Source organism: Miscanthus floridulus, chromosome 1 (genome assembly GCF_019320115.1).
Source record: "Miscanthus floridulus cultivar M001 chromosome 1, ASM1932011v1, whole genome shotgun sequence".
In the NCBI taxonomy this organism is placed as follows: domain Eukaryota; kingdom Viridiplantae; phylum Streptophyta; class Magnoliopsida; order Poales; family Poaceae; genus Miscanthus; species Miscanthus floridulus.
In genome coordinates this window covers 34,097,377-34,114,430 of record NC_089580.1, presented here as the reverse complement: position 1 = coordinate 34,114,430, position 17,054 = coordinate 34,097,377, and the positions used below count along the sequence as shown (strand labels likewise).

The 17,054-nt window shown below is 46.9% G+C and overlaps 2 protein-coding genes and 1 pseudogene across 4 annotated transcripts; 1 reads left to right on the top strand and 2 right to left on the bottom strand.

The window, feature by feature from the left end:
• Positions 1-1,060: 1,060 nt before the first annotated feature.
• LOC136454339 (LOB domain-containing protein 24-like) lies at positions 1,061-2,016 on the bottom strand. The gene is made up of 2 exons (XM_066454793.1): positions 1,819-2,016; positions 1,061-1,495 (listed from the first exon to the last, which is right to left on the bottom strand). Exons 1-2 carry the CDS (start codon positions 2,014-2,016, stop codon positions 1,142-1,144), a joined length of 552 nt encoding a protein of 183 aa, XP_066310890.1. The 3' UTR covers positions 1,061-1,141.
• Positions 2,017-3,366: 1,350 nt separating this feature from the next.
• Positions 3,367-10,534, bottom strand: LOC136477223 (probable glutamate carboxypeptidase VP8). 3 transcript variants are annotated; one of them, XM_066475361.1, is made up of 10 exons: positions 9,138-10,534; positions 7,545-7,787; positions 6,993-7,145; positions 6,690-6,758; positions 6,021-6,108; positions 5,635-5,718; positions 5,292-5,380; positions 4,910-5,023; positions 4,611-4,745; positions 3,367-4,538 (listed from the first exon to the last, which is right to left on the bottom strand). In XM_066475361.1, exons 1-10 carry the CDS (start codon positions 10,074-10,076, stop codon positions 4,317-4,319), a joined length of 2,136 nt encoding a protein of 711 aa, XP_066331458.1. In that variant the 5' UTR covers positions 10,077-10,534; the 3' UTR covers positions 3,367-4,316. The 3 variants fall into 3 exon arrangements, 2 of the variants coding, with proteins under 2 accessions (XP_066331458.1, XP_066331518.1); XM_066475421.1 differs by lacking the exon at positions 7,545-7,787; XR_010763993.1 differs by lacking the exons at positions 3,367-4,538; positions 4,611-4,745 and having other exon boundaries at positions 5,635-5,729.
• Positions 10,535-13,652: 3,118 nt separating this feature from the next.
• On the top strand, positions 13,653-14,756 carry LOC136477373 (carboxylesterase 15-like; annotated as a pseudogene).
• The last annotated feature ends 2,298 nt before the right edge of the window (positions 14,757-17,054 follow it).

Sequence of the window (17,054 nt, the reverse complement as noted above, 5' to 3'; positions counted from 1 at the left end):
ATACTATAAATCTAGAAATACCAAAACGACTTCTAATTTAAGACAGAGGAAGTACATAGTATACAGCTAAGTGTGCATTCACTTAGTACGTGTTCTCATGTGCTTATTAAACATAGGAGAAATTACGAGGCATTTTATATTAAGAAAAAAATTGGCATCTAAATCTGCTTCGGCGGGAACTTAAATCTAGATGGTCTGCCAGATCTGGGATATACATCCACATTCTCGATCGGCTGAGCTAGCACAGCTCCCTAACACGGATTATTTAATATTTTTTTAAACCCAGTTACAGAGATAGACGCTGTGCTTAACTTGTGTTATGAAATGTGGGTGACGAGGAAAGCTGTAAATAAATACGTTCAAAGCCTTTTCACTACCGAAAGATGGTAATTAAAGTGCATCCAAAATTACACAACGGCACACAGTGCCACCGAGATAAAACACCAGTAATAATTTCTTTCTTGTTATTACTTGTATGAGGCTAAAATCAAGTGATTTTTTTTTGGCCAAGCACTAAATCACTTTCTTTCTAGATGGATATCGGATTATTTCAGGGGCACTTTTTGAACAGAGGAATAGGAAGAAAACATAGAAATGAGAAATGAATAGAGGTGTAAAACAAAGGATTGGAAAACACTGGAATTTTGTAGAAACGGGTGTTCGGAACACAGGAATACTAATAGCATCAAAGTCTGTTGGTTTGTGCTAAACACAGTTGTTTAGATTAAATAGGAACTAAATACTCCTTTACAAAGCGACATATAATAGTTATAAAAATTTTGACATGTCTTGGACGAGCCCGCATTGCTGTGCATGCATGTAGGGACTAGGGAGTAGCACATGCTGTGCATGCATGTAGGGAGGGAGCATGCAGATTAGTGCGTGCATGCGCATGAGCCATAGGAAATATTTCTATGAGGTTAGACCTTTTTTCCCTCCAAAACTACAGGTTCCATTACCTTTCCTCTAAAAGGGTTTGGGTCTCTTCCTTTATTCCAAACTCTAAACCTGCTACAGTGAAAATTCCCATAGGAACTTGATTATTTTTACTCGAAAAAAAAAAGAACTTGCCTACGTTTTTCCCGTGAACCAAACATGGCCTCAGTGGTGAAATTAGCCAGCAGACGGAGTCGTGTCACCATCAAAGCAAGCGAGTTAAAGCATCCCAGCGATAATCATCGATGAGCAGGGCATCCAATCCTTGGAACGGCTCCCGCGCATCGTCGTCGTCGTCTTGCTGCTGCAGAGGGGCCGCCGGCGCGTGCTCTGCCTCCGACAGCGCGTCCACCGCCGACGCCGGGTGCGGCGCGCGAGCTGCCGCGGCGTGCACGGCGATCTGGGCCTGCGTCCTGGTCAGCTCGCACTGCGCCGCTCTGATCTCTCCCTGGAGGCGGCCCACGATCCCGGCGCAGCCGTACACCGGGTCCTGCACCCGCCGGCGCGCCTCCATCGCCATCGTGTCCGCTGCTCTGGCTCGTTCGTGGACAGGGAGGTTCTACACACACGTACGACAGAAAAGAAATAGCACAGCAATTATTTACTTCCATGTACTACTAGCTTTTATATCTTTATTTATGACGTCACCATGCTCGATACCAATGGAAGATGATTCACAGTGAGTTTAGCTAAAAGAAGAACAATTGTGTTATTATGCTTAAATATGTACTTACTACGTACTAATGCTGGACGCTAAAGTATCCTGGTTAGCCATTGGCAAGGAATTAAAAAAAAGGAAGAAAAAAAAAGTCTACGCATGGCATGCATTACGGTGTAAGTACGTAAGATGAAGTGATGGTGCATGATGATCCATTTATCTACCTGGAGCATTCTTGCGACATTGCTGGCGCCGAAGACCCTCTGCACGCAGGCGTATCTCTGGGGATCCGTTGCCGGGAAGTAGGGAGCGAGGACGCAGTCTTGGCCGCACTTCCTGCGCTGGTTCTTGCACGCGGCGCACCGCTTGCTGCCCGGGCTTCTGGCGGCGGCGGCTTCCGTGTTTGTTGCGCTCGTCGACATGATCTAGCGCAGCAAGATTTTGCAGAGAGGGAGAGAAGATTTTTGCAAGATTTTGCAGAGAGAGGGAAAGAAGATTAGCTGGGAGATTTCGAGGATCTTGCAAAGATATGCTGGCTGAGAGTATGTATAGCATGGGGTGAGTGGTATATGAAAGTCTTCAACGGCTAAATTCCATGCCGGGAAAGAGAACAAATATGGGAAGTGGCAACGGCTCTCCATCTACCATGCATGGAAAGCAAGAAAGGAGAATTGCTGCTGCGGAAAAAAATTCGGTGCGTGGAGTCCGTCCGCACACCGCATCCGCCGTTCCGGCGCCAGCCGTCGGCCCCAGCATGATGCATCCTCCGCCGACATCACCACGGCGCAGCCCCTCTCTCCCTCATCCGAATCGGCCTCGATGCGACCTCCAGATCCGCTACCACCGCTGGCGCTGTCCCCTCTGCCACCGCCGCTGGCGCCAGTTCTTCAGTATGCAACCCTACTGGTGCGAAGCCCTCTTTGCCTATTTGGATTGCATGCAACTGACTGTGATCGATTCTGAAATTTCCTGGTCAGTTACGTATGGATTTGAACGCCTGGAACAAATAACCCTGAATGTATACATGGATACAAGTGACTTAATTTCTAGGTTCGCATTATGCATTGAATCACTTGAGTCCGCAAATTTATCACTGTTATTCTGACTTGTACATTTTCCAATCATGCAGTTTCTACTCCTAGCCAGTGTGCTAGCTTTCAGAAGTTGTTCCCAACTAGTAGGGATGAAAATATTCAAATGCACATCCATGGTCTTCCTGATGGTGCAAAGGCTTCTGAGGTATGTGCCAAGTTTTTGCTTTGTCATGATTGTCACTCTCAACTACTTCGATCTGATTGCTGCATGCCGTACTGCAGGGTATCTAGAAATGAATGAGACTGTCGACATGGGCAATGTGATGTACAAGAATGATGTCTTCCTGAGCCCAAACATATTCCAGAGCTCGAAATACTATTGTTGATTTTGGTACACAAATCCTCTACTAATGACCCATGGTGATGCTAGCTACACAAGGCAACAATTTGCTAAAGTCTGGACAAATGCTATTGTTCTGAAATTGCTTTATAAGAGTTGGTCGTACAGATGCTATAAGATGTAAAATGCACATTGTAAATTTTTATCTAGAGTACATATGGAATATTTGTTGTGTTTAGAACTTGTATACAAGGTTGTTTTTGCTCAAAATGATTACACCATTACGTGATTGTTTCTCTGATTGCTTTTACGAAGATCTGGATTGTAAAGAGAGTAAGCAGAAATTGACATCCAGAAACTGAAGACTGAAATAAACACAGAAACTCAAAACTGAAATTGACAATCAAAAACTGAAAACTGAAATAGACACAGTGAAAACTGAAATTGTCCAAAGAATGCTGCAGAAAATAGAGATGAAAGTGTTGATCCAAAGCAATTGTGGTTTCTCCTAATACCGTTGGAAAGAAATTAATAATCACCTGAGAAGGCCTGGAAAATAATCCAACAACCGTTGCGGAGCTCATTGGCCAAATTCTCCGCAGATGAAAGGCCACTCTGAAAGCTCTTCAGTTTTGTGTCTGACTTTCAAGCTCTAAATGCTTGGTACATATTAAATTCAGAGTTTCAGACAGCTTCAAAGTTAAATATGTGATGATTTGGGGATCAAATCAGACACCAGGTGAGCACCAATGTAAAAGATTGTTTCAGAGTTTGGGGTGCTCGGTTGCTGAGAAATGAAAATCTCTCTCTCACTCTCTGACATGCTGTGCTCAAACTGAAAGACACTTCAATGAGTATGTTGAGTTGATATGACTCCCTTGTGCGAGACATTACAGGTGGAAACTCATTACAGGTGTATCACTTTCCAATTCTTCCAAACATGCTCTTAGCTGTTTTGCCAATTTCACGGGGATTGCTCGAGAACCAGAACATTGGTGGATTTGGGAGGTCCAGGCGGAGGTGACGGCGAAGGCAGAGCCGGACGAGGGAGAGAGAGGCTGCGTCGTGGTGGTGTCGGCGGCGGCGGATGCGTTAGGTCGCTCGGGTGGATGGGGCGCTGGAACGCGTGACCGCTTGGAGCCCCTCTCACGGCCTCACGGGTCATGGCCTCACCCACAAGCGAGCCGAGATGAGGATGAGAAGCCATGGCACACGAAGATTGGACACGCGTCATACGTAGACGGCAGGTGCCCACGCTGCGGCGTGCGGACTCCCCGCACCCAATTTTTTTTCCAACAGATACTAAATACCTACTTATTTATTATTTATTTATTTACACAAACTAATCTCATGGAGCCACCAAAGAGCTAAATTTCGTCGGTTTTTGCTCACTGAATTCACCTCTAAGAACACTCGCGGCCCTTTGAATTGCCCGGCAGACTTTCCACACTTCATGCTGCATTGCCCCCTCTCGTTCCTTGTCACTCAGATTGGCCGACCGCGAGATGGCATCCGCGATCCCAGGGAAGAACGAAAACTTGCTTTCGTAATCCTCCGGAGGCGAGTACAACTAGGGAAAGAAACGCAAGTTTTAGTTTCGAAAGAAAAATAATGTACAAGTACGCTGAAATGCGTTTCTCACCAGATGCTTAAACCACCCTCTTCCTTGGAGCCCTTCAGGTTGCAGGAAGCTTCTTTCGGCGAGTAGGAGGCGATCGTTCAACAATCGCCTCCTCATCCTAGCGTGCTCATCGTATAAATCCAGCTGTTGTAGCTTCTGGATTTTGATGAATGCGAACCAACAAAGGAGCACATCATCAGCCAGTTTCAAACACCAGTTCCAAATTGGAAAAGAAACTATTCCATTGATGATCAGATTGTGAAAATATTGAACGACACTACCCAAATACATGAAAACAGAAGCACAGTATAAATCGATACCTTCATCTCCTTCAGAACTTCCATAGCTGCTGCAGAAAGATCATTGATGAATCCATTCATCAAATTTACTGCTTGGCTATTACTCGTCAGGGCAGAAAATGCTTTTATATGCTCCTGTGACATTATAAATTTCAATCATATATTGAATATATATTGTAAGATACACTATAATAATGATTGAAAGCAAATTGGTGGTGGTTATGCAATATGTGTGAGTTCCCGTAGAGATTTACTGAATGGATATCTCCATGTTAAAAAAAAAAATCACTGTGAAGTTACAGATTCAACCAATGGCACTCACATCACACGTATTAGGCGGTATTCTCCAATCCATACACCTTTGCAATGTAGAAATCAAGTGTGCGTATGAAAGTCAACGTACCTGTAACTGTGAACTGTAACCTTGATAATCAAAAGGTAACACGGGATCATTGGCCAATCGAAGAGCTAATAGTCCCCAAATTTCTGTGACTGATGAAGCAGGAAAACTACATAAGCACTCCTAGGATTACCACAAGAAATGCTAGCAATATATTATATTGCCGCACCAAAATTTCGAAAATTGTTGAGGATGTAGTAGCTAGCTTTAAAGGCAACAATTCATTCTTCTTGTTGACCCTTTCGTATCAGTGCATTCAGTTAATCATAATTTTGATCAATATCACAAGCGCTGCAACCTACTGCTTTTCAAAACAAGTTACTTCGCAAACTATGTTTTTACTTACTAGCCAAATGACGAAGAAACAATGGATCGCCATGCTTTTCCATCCAATTATAAGTGTCAAGAGCAGTATGGTAACCAGGAAATTCTGCATTAGCACTGCATTGGTTAGTAATGATGATCACAAACCATGTTAGAAGAATTTGTGATACATTATAGAACAAAATAGAGTTAGAGGAGAAATTGTAGGTGTTAACTTCGAGGTGATTCGATGAAAAATATTAAGAAATAACTATAGGCGCACATAGCCTCAAAATTGCACGTACAACTCAGACAAAAGACTTCAAAATGGTTAAGTTGTAATGATCCTCAAGTGAAGCTCCAGCAGAATAAATAGACATTAGAATACATTATTCTCTTAAGGAAAGAACCTATTCTGTTTTGACATACCTTCTCCATAGTACAAGTCTACAGAGGGAATTCCAGCATGATGTAGAAATGGAGCAAAATCGGAATCAGTTCTGGCAAGCCTTTCTATCTGCAGATTTGACATTCTTTAGAAATAGGACAAACAAATATAAGGCAAGCAATGATCAGTCATTCAAAATGATCTAGCTCTTTCTGTGAAGACATTAAGCCAAGCAGTAAGGAAGTGGCGAGAAAACTAGGAGAAAGTAAAAGGGAGTTATAGGCCAAGTCAGATTTAGAGAGCGTGCAGAACCAAATTGTTTTGCCCTATTTAGTCTAAAGCAGGTCATGAATTTGGGTAGTCACATGCAGGAACCAAGTATGTTCTTTCTTCTTTTTTGGTGGTGGTGGTGGGGTGGGAGCGGGACATGGCAAGATCAAAAGGAATGATGGGAGCATATGCCCTCCTCCAAGTGGGATTTACATGAGGCACCTCACATAAAACAGTACATTCCTGTTCTACTACCATCACAATACACAAGGTTGGACAAAGCAGTACAAAAACTGTAATTAACAAACTATGCTCGATGTGGCCCAGCTGCGGTGTAACTGAATAACCATTTCACAACTAGAACTACGTGAAAATGCTACATAATCGAGTGAACAATCTCTTCATATGCAGAACAAATTTTCAAACTTCTTAATTCTTACTTTGATGCCACCACTCATTTCATTCCATGTATCATGAATCATCTTTCCCGTGACATCAGGATCCTTCACCTGGGAAACAAAAGTTTCAATTATAATCCATGCCATGTATTCATTCTGGTAGTCTGGCTTAGCCATACAGCACTACAGCAGACAATGGTATTAACATTAAGCAAGAGGTTTGATGATGTTAAATTTGTCTAGTAATAAGCCCAAATAATTATGCTTCAACATGATTTCAATACTTAGCTAGCTTCTAGATAAAAAACAGAAAAATACAACCGCGCAAATAAAAAATGCTTTTACCTGTCTTGTAACATCAACCAAGAGTTTGTCCAACTGGGGAGTAGAGCCAGCAAAAAATCCCACACCTTGCACGGCACAATCAACATTCAAGTAAGCTACAGCTTTGGAATGCAGATCTTCGAGGTTCTCTTCAACCCATTCAGTTGATCCTATCTGGGGGGAAAAAGAGCCTTCAAATTATAGACAAAATAAAAGTAACAAGAAGTAAATGTGCTGACAATTTGACAGCACATACAAACTTGACCTGATCTAACAGCAAAAAAGGGCATTTCATAGTATAGAGGAACTGAATGCAGAAAATTATCCAAAAAACACCTTATGCTGACATATTGAATTGCAAGGACAATTAAACTGCGACACTGCTATTCAGCATCACCTGTGTATTGTCATGAGTCAAAAGTCGACCTATCCCAAAAATTTTTTGGTAGTTGTGTTATTTGTGATTTAAACAATAAAATGACAAAAATGTTATGAGCATCTCTTGGTCCGTTTGCAGTTATACCTCATGTTTATACAGTAGCATCTTATCATCTTTCTTCCATGTCTACTTACCATCCCAAATTCTTCAGCGTCCCAACTACAAAGAATGATGGACCTCTGTGGTTTCCATCCTGATTGCAGCATCATTCCAAGACGCCGGGCAATGTCTAGAAGTGCAGCTGTCCCACTGTTAGGATCAACTGCTCCATAGGTCCATGCATCTCTGTGGTTACCGAGTATCACGTAACGATCAGGTTCTTCATTCCCTTTTATGATACCAAAAATGTCTCGTATCTTACGAAACTTCCTGTCCTCCTTAAACAAAGAGATAATAGCAATCATGGTGTATCCATCTAGAAAGTACAGGTACAGAAGTATTTACACAGAACTTGCAGCAATATGAAAGTCTAAAGCACATATTCATGCACATGCCATACCATAAGTAATCATGATGAAAACTAGCATTCTACAGCCTGTTCGCTTGCTCGTATACGATCGTGGACTATAATCTGGAACAGTATTTTTCTCTCACACCAAACCAGCCAGCAGTAAATAATCCACGATCGTTTACGACGAAACGAACAGCTGCTAATTTCTAAAATACGGTTGGGATGAACAAATTATACTTCACAAGAGCAAAAACCGTACAAGACATGGACTTATGGTTATGGAGAGTCATGCATTTAAAAGGTCACCTGGTTCAAGCACATGGTGGACAAGGCATAGTACAGAGTAAGCACAACACAAATGCATAAATGTAGACAACAACATAACAAAGATATAAAAAACATACTACTTGCAAACCTATGTCACTTAAACGCTTGTTCATAGCTCTAAATTTGGTTAAGTAAAGGGCTTCATCCTAGTAAGCGGTTGGTCCAGTATTGGTAAATCCAACTCATTTAATAGCATGCACTATTCCTCATCTGCTACTAGCATTGTAATCATGTAGATCGGCATGCTGATTCAATAATTCATGCATTTTACAAACATGCCCCCCCCCCCCCCCCCCCCAAACACACACACACAAAAAAAAAAAAATCCAACACGCACTCACAAAGGTCCGCCACTGCCATGACAGCAAGCAAGCACCAGCATTCCTTTATGGCTTTATTGGCCTTTCATTGCTGCCTCGACTGTAAATAGTTTAATTGTTATGGTATCCTAATGATTTGCTAATTATATCAAACCAAGCTCACCACTCACTACGTACTTCACACCTTTTCTGTTTAGTTCGTGGAATGGAATTGGTTGATCCATCGCCACCTCATCCCCACAAGCTAATAATCCTTAGACCAAACACCCTTTTAAGTTCCATATACAAATGAAATGTTTTAAGTTGATAAGGAAATCAGTTAATGAATTTCACTTTAAGCAACAGGCATCCGTGGACATTCTATAGATGGAAGCACACAAATATAGACAGACAATCCAGCAAGATATAACAGAAGAAGCAAGCAATACCATATAAAGCTAGCGTCAATTCACTGCCTACATCCCATTCCCAATGGAGACACCACAAATAGTATGCCATATGACTTCACAACAGCAAAGCAAATCCACATAGGCTTTTGGATCTAGCTGTCCATCCAGTTTGTCCGTATAGATGTCGCGTTGTTGTCTCTTAATAATAATCATATATAGAAACAAGACAGCAAGGTATACCTGATAGGTGAAGTTGACCAGCGTGGGGCCAGGTCCAACGCCACCGACATCCACCCCGAGGCCGTTCTTCCATTCAGCCGGCATGGCCGGACCGCCCAGGCTTCGAATGATCGCTGCTGCCGTCTTGGCCGACACCGGCATGGAGGGGATAGTCGGAAACCGCCGCTTGACTGCCTTATCGTCGAACCCCAAACGCTCCGCACCACTGGTGGCGGCCCACCCGGGGGTGAGCGGATCGCCGGGGCCACCGAGAAGAACGACTCCTCTCTCGACGCCGCCGTCCGCGTTGCCGGCGATGAGCACGGCGACGGCTCCCTTCTCCGCTGCGCGCGCCACCACCCCGCCGCGGTACCCGCCCCCGCGGCGCGCCACCGCGACGCGGCCGCGCACGCCCACCCCAAGCCTCTCGAGCGCGACATAGTCCTCCTCCCGGCCGAGGTTGACGAACACCGCCTCCGCGACGGCCCCGCCGGACGGCGCGTACGCGTGGTACGGCGGAACGACGCGGTGCCCCTCGTCCGCGGGCTCCTCGAGCGACAGGCGCTTGAGCAGGGACCCGTCGGGCCGGAGCAGCGCGAGGGAGGCGTGCCCGGGGTACGAGAGCAGCGGCTCGTACTCGCGCGTTAGGGTTTGGAGCCCCGCGGCGCGGAGGCGGGCGAGCACGTGCGCGGCGGCCCCCGCCGACGCGGGCGTCCCCGCGAGGTGCGGCCCCGCGGTGAGCGCGCGGAGGTCGGCCGCGATGCTCGCGTTGGCCCCCGGGGATAGCGACAGGAACAGGGCGGAGGTATCGGGGAGGCCGCCGCCGGTGGCGGCGGCCGCCACATGGGGCCTCCCGGGGCGGTGGTGGAGGACGAGCAGCGAGACGAGGAGCAGCAGCCCGAAGACGACGACGAGCCGGATGGAGCCGTGGGGCAGGCGGGCGAGGACGGAGTGCGGCATTCCTCAGGCCTTACGCAGTACAGGAACTAGCTGCCCACACGCGCCAGTTCCGGCCGGCTTTGCGGCGGCGAGCGAACGAACGTGTGGAATGGTGAGGTGTGGGGTTGGTGGCGCCGCCAAATGCTTCCCTGCGTGCTTCGGTGCGTGCCACCGTGCCGCCGTACGCAGCTTTACGCCCGGACCCCGGTCACGGAGCTTTTCCGTTGCCACTGCACTTCATCAGTTGACTTGAAGTCTTGAAGCGACTGCGGTCCGGGTCCCGGTACTCCGGTCCGTTCAGGTGCCCGCACGGGGTTGGCTGGGTCCGGCCGGCAGCGGCAAGTGGCGTGGCGGCGCGGTGGAGGGCGTCAAGGTCGAGCGGTGCAGCACCGGCCAGGCGGCTACCGAGCTGAGAATGCGGGATTTTGTGGAGAGCATCGCGGACCTTTCCGTCGTCTCTGGCCCAGCTGGAGATGGACGTCGAGTGATGTGTGGTGCGGCGCCACGGTGCTGAATTATCAGCGTCTTTTACACCACCAGATGTGGGACTTGGGCTGGATCGGGCTGGCCCTCCATGCCTCGTGGCATCATTCGGCCTTTTCGCTCATAAACGATGGTAAATTTTCAGTTAAAATAGTATTTTTTTCTCACATTAAACCAGCTAGCAGTAATAATCTACGATCATATATGATCGTTTCAGCCTCAGCCGAACAAGCTGATTTACACTACTTTTGTCGTGCTGTACCATCCAGATAAAACTCCAGTTTGGTACCGGTGGTATTGTCATTTCATGACAGCCCAAGGGCAGACTGCCTCAGTGCGTCCTAATTCCTCCAAGAGATGGGTTTATCTTGTTTGCAAACAAAATAACTCACAATTTGTTGACAACCAAAATAACTCCAAAACGAGGGTTTGTCTTGTTTGCTACTGTTTGGGTGTTGTAATTTGGCCTCATCTCGGTGTTGTACCAGGTGCTTCTTTAGGTATTCGCTATATTCAGGAAAAATTAAGCCAAAATATCCAAAGACGATAAATATGACATGTAAAACTCCTTAGCATACTAAAGTTTTCACATAACCAGCATTAATATTGAGCCTACCATTTTTAAAACAAATTCTTAGTATCAAGGTGTTTTTTTTGGTTTAGCTGTGGGTACAGAAACGTAATGCAATCAATTGTCGATGCTAGCTATTATAGGGGAACTAAAAACACTTTGGTTGGTTCGCAGTGTGAGTGCTACATGTTCTTCTTCTTTGTCCTTGGAGGAAGAGGGTGGCTTCTCCTTCTTGTTAGCATAAGGGCGGGGACTTGGCTGGACTCAGTCCCTAGTGCCAGCACCATGGCAGACATCTCTAGCACAAACGCTGGGGCGCAGCCACTTGTGCCTCAACGGTGGGAACCATCGACGGGTCCTTGGCCTTATGCTTGGTCGGCACCGCTGCGGGAGCCGAGGTGGCAAGGGTGGTTGGCACGATGGTTGGTCTGGAGGAGATTACAGGCGTGACTAGGGATGGCAACGGGGGCGGATTCGGACCAGGTGGAGCCTTCGTGGACTCGAACCCGAAACCTGAACTCAAAACCCGAAACCACCCCGAACACCGGTTCGGGTGACAATCCAAACCCGAGACCAAACCCGGTGGATCCCCGAAACCCGATTGGTTAACCAAAACCCGAAGCACACCACTGTATGACAGTACAAAAAAATAATAAGAAATTTTTAGCAACATATGCATGATATATATTACATATTCACATATATAAACAAGAGGCAATAAACAACACACCATTTCGTCACTCCACTTAGAACAAATTTTATAGCTTACATAAACAATTTATTAATAAAGACACATGAGTTTTTTATTCAAAATGTTCTATTTTGGACCTCCATTGGACATCCACCGGTGAAAACCAAAACCCGAAACCGAACCTGATAAGTTTTGGGTCCCCGAACCCAAAAACCGTGGGGAAAACATCGAACCTGAACCCGCTGGACACAAAATCCGTGGATATCCGCCCCGAACCCGACCCACTGTCATCCTTGGGCGTGGGCGCGAGAAAGGCAGGGTGGAGCACACGGGCCCGCGTGAGGATAGGGGCGACGTTGATTTTCCCATCCCTACAAGTGGATCCCTTTGGAAGGGGAGGGATAGCAGAGTTATACTAGCTAGGGTGCATTTGTTCACAATGCAATCTATTACCACTGGGCCATCCAACCACAAAGCAATTTAACTCATTCATGTTGTCAATCGATGACGGACTGAAAACATGATACCGAACAACCTCTAAGTAATGGGTTTGTTTCTTCTTTTGCTTTCTAACAACTACTCCAGTATATGTTTTTTAGATTGAAGAATAAAATATTCTGGCCTCCAACATTCACCAGTGAATAAGTAAAATCGTTAAATACAAACTTGAAGCACTTAAACCACGCTTCGCCACAAGGCAATTAAAAAGGTTCGGTCTCAAAATAAGGACTCAAGACTCATGCTTCTATCCGCATCCTATTTCTCCATCAAACTTGCTGAAAAAATCCATCATCGAGGTTTGTAGCTTGCAACAACCATCCCTCAAGGAGTCAAGGTTATTCTCGCTTCCTCTTGAGATAGTTGTGACCATTGTCTGATCAACCAATTCCAATAAATTCCCCTGAAGATAACCTGCAAGAAAGAATGAGATACGGTTCTTTTGAATACAACATCATTTCTACTCAACCATAAAGCCCAACACATAGTTGCAGTACCAATTAAGATTTGCTTTCTAAGATTAGTCAAAAAATTTGCAAGCCAAACACCAAACAAGTTAGCTTTGCTTGAGGGTGGTTGAATCCTGAAGCAGAGAAAAAAAAACGCCTTCCAAATGGATCTAGCTAAGGTGCAATCAATTCAAAGAAGAGATGTTGAATGGTCTCCTCAGAGTTACAATACTACATTTTGTGCAAACATTTTCAATTTTTTTTGTCAAATTATCTTTTGTTAGAATCACTCCCTTTTTAATGTATCAAAGAAAAACCTTAATCTTTAAAGTAAACTTAACCTTTCAAAAAGGATTTCTATCCTGCATGACTCACTCCTTCGTGATGTCTTTATACAAAGACCATAGTGAAAAGAGTCATTTTTTTTTTGTAAGTTCCAAACAAAACTATCCTCTTCGTGTTTCAACACAATTGGCATAACGAGAGATACTAGGCTAGCACAAGTCATATAAAAACGAGCATGATAAATAAATGGAACAATGCTGCAAACAACCAGCGCTACCAGGAACGCCATGCTAGTTCTATGAGCGTGTGCGGGACTCCGTTTGCAGAAATTTCTTCCCCTCGAATAGAAGTGACATTCTGAGTCTCTGATAACAAAATAGTCCTATCTTCATTGGTCTCCTCATGGTCAATCTTGGAGGCATCATCGGTTGACTGATCCGTGCCTGGGAAACAAGCAAGCGAAAACACCCATTGATGAGAAGACGAAAGGCTGATTTGCATTTGCCGCTGATATTTGGGAACGCCTCGTCAGCATCTATATAAACACAATTGCTGCCCTGCTGGCCGTTGCTCACCGTTCTGTGCTTCTCGCACCAAGCTAGCTCTCACCAACACCCGCGATGTCATCCTCCTCGCCGCCACACGTCCCATGTCCTCCAGCTTCTCAGCGACGGCACGGTGGTCCGGTTCGCCGACTACGACACGCTCCCTCCCCAGTCCGTGCCTTCCGCGCTGCCCGTCCAGTGGAAGGACGTCGTGTACGACGCCACCCACGTCCTCAAGCTCCGCGTGTACAGACCGCTGCCTGCCTCCTCCTGCGGTAATAAGCTGCCAGTGCTCGTCTACTTCCACGGCGGCGAGTACGTCCTCGGCACCTTCGGGCTGCCCAACTTCCACGCCTGCTGCCTCCGCCTGGCCGGCGAGCTCCCGGCCGTCGTCCTCGCCGCCGACTACCGCCTCGCACCGGAGCACCGCCTCCCCGCGGCCCTCGACGACGCGGCGGCCGTCATGTGCTGGGTGCGCGCTCAGGCCGTCGCGGCGGGAGGAGACCCCTGGCTCGCCGAGTCGGCTGACCTCCGCCGGGTGTTCGTCGCCGGTGACTCGGCGGGCGGGAACATCGTCCACCACGTCGCCGTCCGCTTCGGCTCGACCTCCCCGGGCTCGACCTGGTGCGCGTCGCCGGGCACGTCATGCTCTGCCCGTTCTTCCGCGGGGCGGAGAGGACGGCGTCCGAGGCGGAGTTCCCGCCCGGCCCGTTCCTGACGCTGCCGTGGTACGGCCAGGCATGGCGGCTGGCGCTGCCCCCGGGCGCCACGAGGGACCACCCGTTCGCGAATCCGTTCGGTCCGGAGAGCCCCGCGCTGGGCCTGGGCCTGGGCGGCGTCGCGCTCCCGCCGACGCCCGTCGTGGCCGCGGAGCGGGGACCTGCTGCGCGACCGCCAGGCGCACTACGTCGCGCGGCTCAAGGCGATGGGACAGCCCGTGGAGCACGTCGAGTTCGAGGGGTCAGCACCACGGGTTCTTCGCCGTGGAGCCGGCCGGCGGCTCGTCGAGCGGTTCGTGTATGGCAACTCCAACTGACCGAACTGAATTTGGGACTCTGGGTGCTTGGACTTGAGCCTTGAGCCTTGAGCCTTGAGCCTGTCCCCATGTGACATCATGACCTTTGTTGTTAGCACGGGCACTCGTGTCATGGTTGTAGTGAACGTATTGTGTTCACTGGATAAAATGCTCATCAATAGATGCGTGGATGCATGGGGACAAAGGCCACGTGCCATGGGGGGCATGGCTTAGCAGCGAGTCGAAATGTGTGAAACGCACAGAGCTGAAAATTGGCCTAAACTAGAACGAGCACCAAGCTGGATTCGGCACTAGGAATTGGACCGGCAAAATCGGAAGCATCCTGCAGTAATAATCTGCAAGAAAATCCACCTGCTTTCGAACTTGATGAAGGATTCAGCACTATTCGATCAGCGACGAGCCATGTTAGGTACGGCTCTACCATCAGTTCATCACCAACACAATTGGATCCGTTGGCTTATCTTTCATCCAGGTTTTATCAGTTTAGAATTCAGACATGAACAGACGGGAAATTTTCATTTTATAGTGTCACCGCCGATCTCGCCGATTAATTAATCCATTAACGTGCAAGAAGCTGCTAAGACATGTTCGTGAAAGAAAAATCTAGCAGATTAATTAATCCATTAACGTGCACAACCGTCGTCAAGGCGACGCTTACCCTCGCCCGTCTTCGGCACCGTTCGTTCGGAGGAATTCTAGAGGAATCTGAATAAATCTGGAGGAATTTGTGAGAGAAAAATACTGTTCCAAATAAAAAAAAAGAAGCACGTCGAGCCAGGTTCGATGACACGCGAACGGATCCATTTCCGTCGCCGAACCGCGAAACCTAGCGCTGGTTTTCGTCTCCATTTCAAGTACTACGAACTACTACACGGCACGAGTACGAATGATACGAGACTCTGTGGCCAGCTACTGTTTCCTGCCGCCGGCCGGCGACGTGAAATTCGCACCGAATTCTTTCCCCCGCCACTTTCCATGGTTAGTGGCCGTCCACACTCCACATAGTGGGACCGTGACGCCGAATCATAACCCGCATCAGCTCGGCTTCCATGCCTTTCCTTTCCGTTTCGCCTTTTTGCTCTGCTCCCCTCCAGAGCTGGATGTCCTCCTCTGAGAATTTTATTATTATTTTTAACACTTTTTATAAACTAATTTTAAATTTAACATTGTTTTATTTCTTTTCAACACTAACACTTTTGGTCGTGCCTATTTTTCTGGCGCGGCGAAACAACTGTGCCGCGTCTGGCGCGGCGAGGGGATGACGTGGCGACGACCGGGACGCTGATCAGTGACGTGGCAGGTTCTGCCGCGCCATCGATCTTGGCGCGGCAGTGCCGCGCCATCCCTAACGGCGCGGCAGTCCCAGGTAAATATCGTCCGCGAGCCGCCCTCCCTCTGTCTGCCTGCCCGCCCGTCGAGCCGGCCGCTCCACGCACGCCGGCGCGCCACTCCCGCCGCGTCGGCCACGCCACGAACGCCGGCCACTCGCTGCGCTCGCCGCACCCGCACACCGGCGCACCACCCCCTCCGGCCGCTTGCCGCGCCCTCCGGCCACGCACATAGGTATTTGTAAAATTTAGCTAACTTTTGTAAAATTTATATAGGTATTTGTTAGGGATATCAACAGTCTCGTGTGCAATGAATTCTGCGTGTATATTTCGTTAAATTTCTTTTATAAAATATGTTCATCATCTTTCGTTTTAGAGTTGGCAAAGAAGCTTCTAGTATATATATTATTATCGTGGGGCTATGGTTATCTTTCTATATTATCTGTATCTATTTTTTATTTTAAAATTAGCAAAGAAGCTTTTAGCATACTCAGCGGCACAAAATCATGATTTTGTTTTCCTAAATTGTCCATAGATACGTTCACCCGTCCATAGATACATTCATCCGTTTTCGTATAGCAATTAGTAACGGAACCTCTAGCATACTCATTAGCGCGGTACCATGAATAGCTTTTTGTATTATCCGTATTCGTTTTCATTCTAAAGTTGGCAAAGAAGCTTTTAGCGTACTCGCTAGCGCGAAGCCATGGCTTTAATTTGTCTTTTTAAGTTGGGCGTAAATGCTTAAATGTGGGGAACGAGTGGGGAAAGGCCGTCGCTTCTGGTGGATGAAACGGGAAAGGAAAGCTATATAGCGAATGCAGTTATGGCATCTCCCAAATTATAGATTGTGTAAATTATATACCGTAAATCAACAGTGCAATGAAAAAGAAAGGAAAGCTATATAGCAAATGCAGTTATGGCATCTTCTAGTTGTCTTGTGTCTGAACAGCTATACATAGAAGTTGCTTATTTTCCTAGTGAAGTTGTTTAATATGTCTGTTAATGTTACTTTGAATATATACATATGCTTTCATATTGTGTTCGTATTGCATAACAAGTAGTTTAAATTTTGCAATGCTACATAATGTTAATTTAAATATTGTTAGTTTG